The sequence below is a fragment of the Peromyscus leucopus genome, chromosome 19 (assembly GCF_004664715.2).
Source record: "Peromyscus leucopus breed LL Stock chromosome 19, UCI_PerLeu_2.1, whole genome shotgun sequence".
In the NCBI taxonomy this organism is placed as follows: Eukaryota; Metazoa; Chordata; class Mammalia; order Rodentia; family Cricetidae; genus Peromyscus; species Peromyscus leucopus.
The window spans coordinates 40,142,588-40,155,211 of record NC_051079.1 but is presented as its reverse complement, the minus strand read 5'-3'; the positions used below and the strand labels follow the sequence as shown (position 1 = coordinate 40,155,211).

Sequence of the window (12,624 nt, the reverse complement as noted above, 5' to 3'; positions counted from 1 at the left end):
ATTTTGAAGAGTAACTTACTGTGTGCCAAGCTAAGTGTTTCACATATATTATCATTTCACCCAAACCTTAAGACAATTTTGAAAGTGAGGTGAGTATTTCAGGGAAGTAGAATTAATGTGTTCCAAATCATCCAGCCAATGAAGGGCAGAAGAAACTAGGAGCCCAGGCTGGTTGCCTTCAGAGCCCATTCTTCCAGAACACAACCAGCCAGGTTGTATAATGCCTGCCTCGGAGTCTGAGGCCGGAGATCATAAACTCAAAGTCAGTCTGGGCTACATAGTGACACTCTTGTCTAACAAAACCAAGAGTTGGGGATACAATTCAGTGGTAGAACACACACCTAGAATGTATGATTTAGTAGGTTCTCTCCTTAGCACGGCAAAGAGGAAAATGAATAAATAAACAACTGTTTGAAACAAAACCAAAAATAACAAATACACACACACACACAATCAACTTTCAAACTACAATTTTGCCATCAAACCTCAAGGGCTACCACCCAACTATTAATGATTATACACTCTTTCTACATCTTCTAACTTTCCAACAAATCTTCATACTATCTTTCACTTTCTTGGCTTTCATTCAAGTCCAAATATCTTGAGAGGAAGAGTCACAAAAGAACCACATTCTGAACACTTTCTCAAGTCAAGCACAATAACGGATGGACACACACACAGACATCATAGAAAAGAGAACTCTTACTTCATATTAGTCTGAATAAAGACCAACAAAAATTAGCTAGAAGCTGAAATAGGCTGAATAACAAAGTCATATTTTTTTTTTCATTCAAAAACAGAAAGATCTAGAGTTGTATGGGGGAGGCAATGTATGATATCTATGCCCATAATTTACCTGTCATGTGCAGTCCACTTGTTGCTGTATGTACAGTGAGAAGTACAACACAGGTATACACATCCAGCCAGATGCCTGTCAAAGTAATCCCAGTGTTTGGGAGCAACATCCAGTGGTGACCCAAAGCTCCAGGCCCAGAGAAATCAAAGAAAATGAGGTCAGAAGCTGTGAGCTTCTGGGGCGATAGTGTCAGCATTTCGCTGGATATCAGAACTGACTGCATGGCATGGAATACATCACATGCAGCTCTAGGCATGCTGCATGTAGATGATTTGCTCAGAAGCTTTAGTGAATGGAGAAGAAGCAGGAGGCGAGTGTTAGGGGAACTGAGGGACTCATCATCATCAGCCCATGACTTGTCAATATTCCCAAGTGTCCAATCTGTGTTTTGATGTTTTCAATGATTGGACAATTTCCCTTTATCTTAGTATTTATTTTTGGTGTGTGTGTGTGTGTGTGTGTGTGTGTGTGTGTGTGTGTGTGTGTGTGTATGCACACACATGTGCACATGAGTGTTGTGCCCATGGAGGCTAGAAGATGGCATTGGATTCCCTGGAGCTGGAGTTACAAGTGGTTGTGAGCCATCTGATGTGGGTGCTGAGTACTGAACTCCGATCCTCTGGAAGAGTAGTACTTGCTCTTAACTGCTTAGCCATCTCTCCAATCCCCTCCCTTTATTTTCCATCAATTAAACGTCAAGTTGGCAGTCTATGTTCCTGTGAACTTGAGAGAATGTGATATAGACATATAAGGAAACTGCGAATGAACATTCATAGGTAAAATTATGTACATCTGCTGAAACTTTACAAATAGACTCATCTGTAATTTTTAAAACAACCTTGGAACACATTAGGAATGGAATGCTAAGCAAGGCTGAATGTCTTACACCCCACCCCCACCCCCACCCCCAGCTCAAACACGATTTGGCATCATTCTGTCTTAAGGCCAGAGAGGCCCGCCCCCAAACCACACTGTGTCTGTGTTACACAGCTTGATTTCAGTTCATAAATGTAGTCGGGAGAGTTGTGGAAATACAGACAATACAAAGAAAGCAGCTCATAAGCTTGAGGTCAGATCACCGTGAAAACATTGCTTTTAGGTAGTAATACTTACAGAAATGTCATCACTAAAGTCAATTTCATCCAAATCAAGGTATTCAGGGGCTTCCATTATTCTTCTTTGTACATTTTGAGTAAGGTCAAATACTTATAGTTTCCTAGATAAGGCAGAAGCAGAAAAGAAAGGCCAAAGGTTAGCTATTTATAACTAAAAGTATGATCCTTATTTGAACAAATAAAACCGAAACAGGTAATTGGGTAATAGCATTGCCCTGGGGCACATTTCCTCTCAACAAAGCCAAGGCTTTCCAAAAGCCCTGAGTACAGCTCCTTTGGTCCTCAGCTCCACTTCCCCAGGGAGTACCCATAATCCTTTGCTTTACTTGATTTGCACTTATCTTCTCCTGGACAGCAACCTGGGTCAGAGTTTTCTCCTATGACAAATGTTAGCTTTCAAAGAAGCCCATACCCTGCCCTTATCATACCCTGGGTGAACATTTGAGCTTTATAGAAAGACAATCTCCTGGTATTGTTAGGAAAACTGTGTTCAGGTATTTTCTGTGTGAGCTTATCCTTGGATACTGTGTATGGAGCAGTGAATACTACATCTCCATAGTAATCACACAGGTATAAGACTAATCAAAAGTAATGGCTAGTTTAGAATATGTGCTGTGAATCTCAAATTCAACAAGAGAGGCAAGGGAGACAAGGAAGGAGGCGGGGCTTTAAGTCTAGGTTTGAATCGAGTTATTGCAATGCCCTCTGCTTCAAGCCGCATTGCCTGACTGTACCAGAGTGACCTGACGCAGGCACCAGAATATCCTCCGTCAGCACTTGCCTCCGGGATGCCTATGGCAATCCTTTAAATCTGTCAGGGTAAGAGACATCACTTCCCACTTCATTTTCTCATCATTTATCATCATCACCATCGGCAGTGACAGTGGTACCCACACATGTCAAGAACAGAAATAGAGATCTCCTGGTGGTGCCTTGGAGTGCAATTATCCTCTGTCAGCTCTCAGATGCTGAAAAAGGATTCTGTTTCCTGGCGTGTGTCTCTCTTATTACACAAATCATCTTAGGTATCCACCTGTGAGTATCGTAAATGGCTCAGGCCTGGCTCTTTGGATTCTGTCTGTCATGAAGGTGTGTCTTGCTGAATGTAAAGGTTACTGAACAGTGAAAGTGCGCCTAGGCAGATGAAAATGAGCTTCTTCATACAAGACCAAGAGTCTAAGCAAGCACTTAAATTTGTGTGTTTGAGAATGGCTAGCCTGGAACTACGTAGACCAAATTGGTCTTTAATTAAGGGATTCTCCTGCTCATACCTCCAAAGATTATAAGCATGTGCCATCATTTCTGGATAGCTGATTTATTTTCTTGAAAGGACACTTATTTTAAGCACATTGTTTTTAATGATTTTGATCCATCCTCCTTTTTAAGTCATGAAAATGGTATAGCTATGCCACAGGGAAAAAAATCACACCTCAAACCTATGAACTAATTTAATTTTTCATGTTTCCTCTCCCCTTTACACACACATGTGTCACTTACAGACTTAATTATAATATAGAGCCATGCAAGAACAGATTAGGGTGTTGTTTCAAACTCAAATGAAATGATCTATTTATGTCATATGGATACAGTTCTTCTGAAATCACCATTTTAAAGAAAAAGAAACACTGTATTTGTAAAAATAAAACTTAAAACCAGACATTTTATTTTTGATTAAAAAAAAAATCTGAAAAGAACTCTGAGAGCAAGTGCTTAGATGTGAAAGCATATCACCTTCTCTGTAATCCTCACAGAGCTTTTTAGAGGAAAACACTCATCCTTGTACTCCCAAATCACTCATAGTGACTTTTCCTTCCACACACTCATAGGTTCAGAAGCCGCCCAGACTGGGTTTCAGCTCATCAGCGAATACCCCTTCTTCTAGCTTATATTATTTCCCCTCAGTCTGCACCCCTACGATGAACTGTAGATCCAGTCTACGGCTTCAGTGGAAAACACAACATTGACATTATGTGTCACGGCCAGGTACAACCAGCGGCAAGTAGTGCCCTAATTCCTTTTTGGATGGACTGTATCTGTTGTAATTAAAGTGACACAAAATGATACAGGCCTGTGGCAAGGGAAGAAGAATGAAATTAGGTGTGAGTAGGATTGTTTTTATGATTATCATAATAAATACCATTTTATAACATGAAGACAAAGTTCCGGATAGGACCATAATGTCTCTAATGTAGCAGGATCACAGAGAACACAGAAATATGAAGAAACAATGAAGAAAGTCATATGCTCGAGTTGGGAACTAAGCAGATCTTTAAACGCACAGAAATACAAGACTAAATACAAATTGCAAATGAATATGCCTTAGGCAACCCAATTAACAAGTAGTCACTGAATCCATTTTTGGCGATCTGACCGTAGAAAGGGCAATGTTTATGTAAATGTAGCCATGCTAGCAGAACGGAACTAGAAGATAATATGAATCGTCACATCAAAGCAGATATAAGATCTTTGTATTTTGCCCTTGGAGCATAGGGATGAGACTTTTTTTCTCTTTAACTTTTTATTAATTCTTTGTGGATTTCACATCATGCCTCCTGATCCCATTCATCTCTCCATCCCTTTGGATCTGCCCTCTGCCCCTGCAACTCCCCTTCAAAAAAAATCGAAATAAAATAAAGTGGAAAAGAAAAAGTAAAAACATCTCATTGTGGAAGCTGCAGTGTGACACAGTGAGTCAACCATACAGTGTACCCCTTAGCTCATACATCCTTATATGTGAGTGTTCATGCAATGAGTTTTTAGTCTGGTTCAAGGCCTCTGGCTTCTGCTAGACTCACTGGGATACCTCTTGGATATCCTGCTGTTGCTTTGTGTCATGGAGATCCTGCAGCTTTGGATCTGCTGGACCTGGCCTGCCCTTCATGTGCTCTGGCAAATCGTAGATATGGTAGATGTTGGAGTGGGCCAACTCATAGCCCTGGTTCTGGGCCTGGGTGGTAGCTGAGTTGGTCAGCCTGCCAACTCCCCGCTGGATGAGATTTTTTTTTTTTTTTGACTCTGCAGGCCAGAAGACAAAAAGACCTGGTATCTGTAACATTCCTTTGCTTCCTACAGAGCCATCTCTTTTAAGAAGGTTTGTTCTGTCTGTAACCCCGGTTCTTTTTGTGTGGTTTCAATGTTTTTCTCTCTCTTGAGGGGTCACTGAGAGTGTATTTATGTTGTCACTTTTAATGCGTGGAAATCCCCACAGTCTATCAGTCCTGGTCACATTTCCAGCTGTTCCTTTTCAGTTGTCTCTGTGGTCATTATTGGGTCTTTCCCTTGTTTGTGTGTCTTTCCACTGGGCATCAACATCACCTTTTGAGACATGGGAATGGGGGGTGGTGAGGTCTGTCTAGGCAGCTGCTTCAATCGATGACACAAGATAAGAAATTGAGCTGGACTCTGGTTGATTTTGCTTTCTTACTGGTCAGCCCTTCCCATCCACCCAGAGTCCCCTTTCCCAACTGATGACAAATACATTCTCTAACAGAAAGTCCAGCAACATGGAGTACATACTGAAGACTCATGAGCCAAGGCCAAGTCTATCCCACAGAGGTGGGATTTGTTTGATTGTAGTAGTGTCAAAAAAAGGGGTGAGGTGGGGGACAAACAAAACCCAGCAACACATGAGTTTCCAATTTGTAGACCTTGGGAGATTTCTCATGACATTTTTTTATTTTGGACTTTGCTTTAAAAATATCTAAAGTCTTCCCTTGGCTACATGGGTCCACCCATTAACCACGGCTGTTTGCAGCCCAGTGGAAGATGCTCAAAGTCTCATAGTACCTACTAAGTTACCATCCGAGCTCAGCTGATCCCTCCCAGGCTGCTCTGCTCAGGCTTGGCCTGCAATGCGTTTAAGTTCGGACACGAGAAGACACACTGCGGTGGAAAGAAATGTGGCTTTCAACTGTGAGCGCCACCACCACCCTCCTGCCCTTTGTGGCGGGTGTCTCCCACCAAGACTGTTGACTTCACTTGTCTTCTAAGACTGAACTTGTTGTATTCAGATCATTTGAAAGTCATACCACAACAGCAACAGAATTTTTTCTTTAATTTAACAAACTAAATAATAAGTAGTAAACTACTGGCATGTCACAATATTTGTTTCACAGTCTCCAATATTAAGGAAAGAAAAACCTTCACAAACACAATAAAATGTTACGAGGTCCGGATTATGTTTCCTCCCCTTTACAGCGGGAGGATGGAAGGGTCTGGATTTCTTATGACTGGTGTGGGTTTACATGGTGTGAGTAAAGGCGAGGCAGGAAGCCATGCCAAGTACTAGCCCGGAAAGAGACCAAAGCCTTCCTCCCTCTGGCCCTTAGCAGCAACTTACGTGCAACTGGATTGCCCCCTACTCAGTCTAACAAGACTGGGCTTCTCCCTAAGTGAAACTATGTTTCAGCTATTCAGAAAGAGCAGTTCAGCGTTAATGCTTTACATGCGATTTCAGTTACTATGAATCACAGTTAGACCCCTTAGGTCCCAGCTGTTCTCAACCTGTGGTCATGACCCCTTTGACAAAACTCTACCTCCAAAAATATTTACATTACAGTTTATAACAGTAGCAAAATTACAGTTATGAAGTAGCAACAAAAATAATTTTATGGTTGTATGGGGGGGGTCACCACAACATGAGGAACTGTATTAAAGGGTTGCAGTATTAGGAAAGTTGAAAACCACTGCCTTAAGATCTCAGGGCTCCATCACTTAAAAGTCTGTATAGTGACAGGCATCATCATCCCCAACCCTGCAAGCTACCGTCACATGACCAACTTTTCTGGGGGGCTTCTTCTGTTTGTATTGAAGCCCTTCTTTTGTCCACAGCATACATCTCTGAAGATCTGCCTCCTTTAGTGGAGTATTGCCAACAGACCAAAATAATCCTGCTTCAGACTTCATTGAGCTTTTAATTTGTCTCACAGTATTATTACTTGTATAGGCAGGTCTGTTGCACATTGGAAAAGAAATCTTTTTAAAGTTTAGGAGAGAAGATGTAAGCTGGACAGGGAGGGAAGAAAGGAAATCATTTTGAATGGCTTAGCTTTCCAGTTGGGTACAAAAATTGATAGAAGAAGGGAAATATTCACATATGGAAGATACGACCAGGTAGCCAAGGCTTGCATGCTCTCTAGAAGCTCTGGGGGCATCATGGACACCCATCTCCTTTTAGTGAGTTCAAGGAACTAGAAGACACTTTACTCAATCTTGAAACTGAGTCTTGGCTTTCGAAGTACAGAGCAAAATGAAAAGCCGGCTGTGCGGAGGTCTGCCGGACTCTGCTGCCTCTTAGAGAGTACCATCAGCTGAGCAAAAGAAAACTCCTCTGGTGCTAAACGTCTGTCTGTGCTTTGTCACTTTCTCAGAGGTCACCCCAGTGATGGCTCCACTCCTCCCATAAGCTAGGAAAGAACTCAAAGTAGCAAAGAGCCAAATGCCATAGTAGGCAAGTCATTAGAAACAGTGCCCCCTCCTTATTTTATGATTTGGGGAGGGATTTTCATTTGTGTATGTGTGTGACTTGCAGGCAGACTCTGAAAACGTCATTCCAGATGAAGACTCGCAAAAATCTGGCGGGTAATGGCAGCATCAGTGGAAAAAACTTGGAGTGGCCAACAGGATCTCTTTGAGAAGCTGTGCTCGTGGTAACATACACATTCTGGTGTGCTTGGCTCATAAAAGGCACATTGATTTGTGACTACACTCACACATCACATAAATTGCCCCACCAAAATTCTTTTGAAAATGTATTGCCTCACTCCATTTAGAAGGAGTTAGCATGGAGTCATTCTGAAGGGTGGAATTACACACATTTCTTTTCTCCTGTCAAAGTCTCTATTCCTACTTTTCCTCACGTATATTACGAGGCCGGGTAATTAAAAATAAGCTGGGCCTGTCAACATCCATGAGCAGAATGTGCTTCGGCAGTGAGGTGACTTCAGTTGATTTGCACGGAGACTTACTTCTTCAGCCTGTAATCCACTAACACTTGGGAAAAGATCACCACTCCCCACACTCCGCACATCCCCGCCAAATTTATACACAGATACATTTTCAAATTGCAAGCCTGCCTATAGGCACAGTGTTTACTTTGTTCAATATACGAGCTGAAAAAATATTGCAAACGAAGACCTGGAAGGCTTGGGTGGAAATGTCCCCAGTTGGCTCTGTGGCTTGGCTGGCAAGGAAGCAACGGATTCCAAATGTTGGATTCAGTTTCTTTTTTTTCCCTCTTTGATTCAACAGTGGCCAGAAGCATGGCAGTTGCTAAATGCTTACTCTTGAAGCAGATAAATGATAGAGGCAAGAAATTTCTACTAGGAAGAGACAGGGCAAGGAGTGCCAAGAAGCACAGATGAGGAACAGAGGGATAGCACAAGCCTGTGGACTCTCCAGTCCTTCACTTACGGAACAGTCTGAATCTACAGCTGGATAAGACCACGTGCTCTCTATCGGTGTGGAACACACAGTACAAGAGGAAGCAAGCAAGTGAACGAGCCATTGCAGTCTAATGTGGTACTTGTTATGACAAATACCTACACACAGACTGGAGTCTAGACCTTGGCAGTGGGAAAATGAGAGCTAGCAGGAATAAGAGGGCGAGTCCTGGAGAGAATGAAATGCCCTGGAATCATAGGGTACAGGTACGGGCAAAGCTTGCAAATGAGAACTCGGAAAGAGCGTTTCCAAGAGCGGGTGAATTTTCCACTGATCACTGTCTTTTTTTTTTTTTTTTTTTTTTTCTTTTAGAAAGAGATTTGAAGGGTGAAGACCAGCTCTGGGTGATAGTCAGGAGTGGCCATGGGATATTTCCAGATCCAGTGTATTTCTAGAATATCAATTTTCTGGCATGTTTGGGAAACTACAGTTGAGTATTTTGATAGCAAACAAAAGACATCTATGTAATAGAGAGTAAGGGTGCTGTGGAGGAAAGCATACTGTGCCCTACTCAGAAAAATACGGGAAGAAAACTGTCCTACTGGGATCTCGGACTGGGTTAGGTCATGTGTGTGTTTGTGGGAATGCATGTGTGTGTGGCATGTGTCTGTTACGCATGTGTACACACACACACACACACACACACACACACACACACACACGCGCGCGCTAAGGGTGCAAGCTGTGTACTTGTGCATGTATACAGAGGCTAGAGGAAGACATTAGGTGTCCTGATCAATCAATCACTCGCCACTTTACTCCCCCGGGCCATGGTCTCTCACTGAGATGGGAGATAGGCTGGCAAGCAGCAAAACCCAGGGAGCCTTCTATCTCCATTCTCCATAGCACTGGGTTTAGAGGCTTGCACCATAACACTCACCATTTTACGTGGGTCCTGAGGGTCACACTTGTGAAATAAGCTTTCTTACCTGATAAGCCGTCTCCTGAGCCTATAGGGGTGAAGTGTCTTTACATATATTCTCTGTTCACTTTGTCTTATAAAGGCTCTACAAACATCTTCATAATTTCCATTATGGAAATAAAGAAGCAAAGATTTGGAAAGGCCTTGTAATGTCTCATAGACACACGGCCAAAAATATGGATTTTAAGCCAAGTACACCCCCTGTTAAGTTCTTGCCAAGACTGCAATAGTAAAGCAGCCCCACATCTGCTTCAAACACTTTCTGCTTCCAAATCACCTTCAATATGTTTAGTGTGACTTTATTTTTGATAGTTGTGTGAGGAAAGGAGACATCGTAAATTATAATTTGCACTTATGCACTGCCAATTTTATAGGTGGCAAAACTCAGGAACATCATGGCCAAGGTTACACACCATGAAGAGGAGAGAAGGGCGGCTGACACAAATCATATTCTACCAGGTCCTTAATTGCGCTGGGCTGCCCTGAAACATGGGTATGCTTTGAGCCATCCCAGTCAGAATCCCATAACATAGTTCCATCCCTGGATTGTATTGCTCTGAGTGTTCAGGAACCTAAACTAAGCAAGTTACTCATCTTTCCTATAGAGCCTAAGTGGAAGCCAGACATGACCATCATGGTCACAGAGAAGTACAGGAATCTCTGATGAGCACACCTTACACCAGTGTGTAAGATAGCATATTCTATCATCAGTTTGCTGCTTTAATAGTTTACTTCATCTTTAAGAAAAAAAGTAAGCTTTATGATACTCATTTTTTTTACAATGGGTGAAATTAGAAAATTCATGGCGCACAAAAATATGTGTTTTATTAATGACATGAATTGCTTAACCTATAGAACAAAATTCAAACTTAGGTCTAACATTAAGTGTTATAAAAGTTCACATTGAAGACACTGGTGCATTTGCTAATGAAGTGACCTGGAAATAATTGTTTCCCATTACCAATGAATTGTTATTTTATCACATAACTAAGATCTATTAGTTTTCCAATGCATGTCTCTTCCATATTACATCTTATTGAAAAGCAATTAAGACAGTATTATAGTAGTAGAATTCTTGTTAGAGATTAGGATTTCTGTGATAAATCTTTGTCTTTTTTTTTTTTTTTACAGTTTTAACTCCTGATTTATCAGTTTAAAATTGTTTTTAATGATTTGGGGATTAATTTGTGATTTCTGAAACCAAGTACTAAGAATCAGCTAACTTACACTACAGCATTAGTGATGGGAAAGACCTTAGTTTTAACCTTAGGGGAACTATACATATGTACATTCTTTCAGATATGTATTGTGTCGTATATGTGATTCAAGATGACTGTTACATTTGAAATAGCTTTAGAAAGATGAAAAGAATCCACATTCACAGCAGCTGCACCAGAAAAGGTAAAAATAAAAAAAAAAATACATATAGACTCACAGCAAAAGAAAAGCATGTTGTGCTCAGTTCCTGGTGTAATTTCTTATGAAGGATACCATATACATTGGGATGAATCAAGACAGAATGAGGAAGGTAAGTTAGCTCATGGCTGAGCAACTCTTTTCTATGTAGCAGAAGTAAAGGAATATCTACTCAGATAAGAAAAACCAAATGAACACAACCTTCTTCTCTCTTTCAATAATTTAATGACTGGTAGGTCAGGAACATTTGACTTCCAGAGCATGTCTTAGAGGGGGTTTCTGAGGTGCCAGGTTCAGAAGGGCTTGGTGTTTAATGACTTGCTGAATGGGCTAGAATGGAATAGGGTGCTTTATATGACCAAAGCAAGCCTGGCAAGAAACTGATCAGCTTGAAGTATGGTGGGAGCCATGAAAGAAGAGATTAAAATCCTGTGTTGGCCTCAGTAAAAGATGCCCTGTAGTCAGAGATGAAGTCGGGAAATACCAAATACCAAATCAAACAGTCCTGACCCACTTTTACCCACCAGTACATGTTACCTTGACAGTGTCTGCTAACTCTCCCTCACCCTCACCCACGCTGTTCAGATTCCAGCAGGAATTTGATGGGAGTATATAACTTTTCAGGGGAGAAAAGGAGGGAACGAGAGTGTTAAGATGAAAATAATTTGAAAGAGAGAACTATGGCTCATCCAGTAAGCACAAGATTCTCCATCATAGCTTAAACATATCAATTCCACAAGGACAGAACTATGATCTAATGAGGCCACATCTAGATGAAAATATCTGTGAAGAAAAAAAAAAAAAAGAGGCATTGCTAGCACTGGGGAGTTGAGCTGGGACTAAGCCAGCTAGGTTTTGCACTGGTTTCTGGACACAACTGTGGAATGATCTGGAAACTGGATCTTTAGATATAACAGGAAATGATCCAAATCCAAGTTTCCAATTGTTTGCACACCTGAAGGTTTGTGCTTTCTCCCTAATTTTGCAAAAATGACAATTTCTCTGGTGGATTTATTTGCTTGGCATTTTTTGTTGACAACGTATGGGACACAGATGGCAGTCCTGATTGCTGTTTTAGAAGGAAGCAGACGGGGCAGCAACACACACAAGGAGCATTGAAGACGGCATCTTGAGTCAGTTATCTTGGCTTTATTATGATCATTGGTGAGGATTAAACTTTGGAGCAACCCTAGGCTAGTGGTTCTCAAGCTGTGCCACACATGAAAATCACCCAGAAGGTTCATTAAAACGTTGCTGTATTCAACCCAGACTTTCCGATTCAACAGGTCTGAGGTGAGGTCCCAGAATCTGCATTTCTAACAAGTTCCCAGGTCAGACTGTTTCTCCTGGTCCCAGAACTGCCTTTGAGAACCACTACTTATGATCAATGGTGATTCCTAGCTTTGGCTACATCTGCTTTTAATTAAAAGATGGCGACCTCTTCCCCACATCCTCCATCTCTCCAGATGTTAACTTCATTATACAGGATCCATGCCTGGTGCCCTCTGATTAAACTGCCTCAGTGGACTCAACTAAGCATTTCCCATGAAGACCACCCGGAAGTCTCAGAAGGTCCTAAGTCTTTTTTTTTTTTTTTTTTTAAATCTGTGTCAAATAAGGGACACACAATGTGCACAGACATTGCAGAATTGTGGCTTTGGTTTCCTTAAAACTTACTTTCTCTGCAAAACTTCCTAGCAACTAAGATATTGTCTCTTCTGTAAATGATATCCAGATTTATAATTTTGACAGTCTTTTTAGAGCAAGAATCTCAGTTTTCAGAGATCCATTCACTAGAACAGCAGAATAATCCCTAGATAGATTGCTACTGAAAGTGAAAAAAGGAATTATTAAGAATTAGATTTAAATGTACT

General features: G+C 41.3%; 1 protein-coding gene across 5 annotated transcripts in view; it reads right to left on the bottom strand.

Moving 5' to 3' along the window:
* Positions 1-12,624, bottom strand: part of LOC114694774 (synuclein alpha interacting protein) — a 139,933-nt gene that overhangs the window by 67,476 nt on the left and 59,833 nt on the right. For all 5 annotated transcript variants that reach the window (XM_028871823.2, XM_028871826.2, XM_037197144.1 and 2 more), the window contains exon 2: positions 1,970-2,072. In XM_028871823.2, coding sequence (XP_028727656.1) covers positions 1,970-2,026 — 57 coding nt within the window. In that variant the 5' untranslated portion in view covers positions 2,027-2,072. The remainder of the gene's footprint in view (positions 1-1,969; positions 2,073-12,624) is intronic.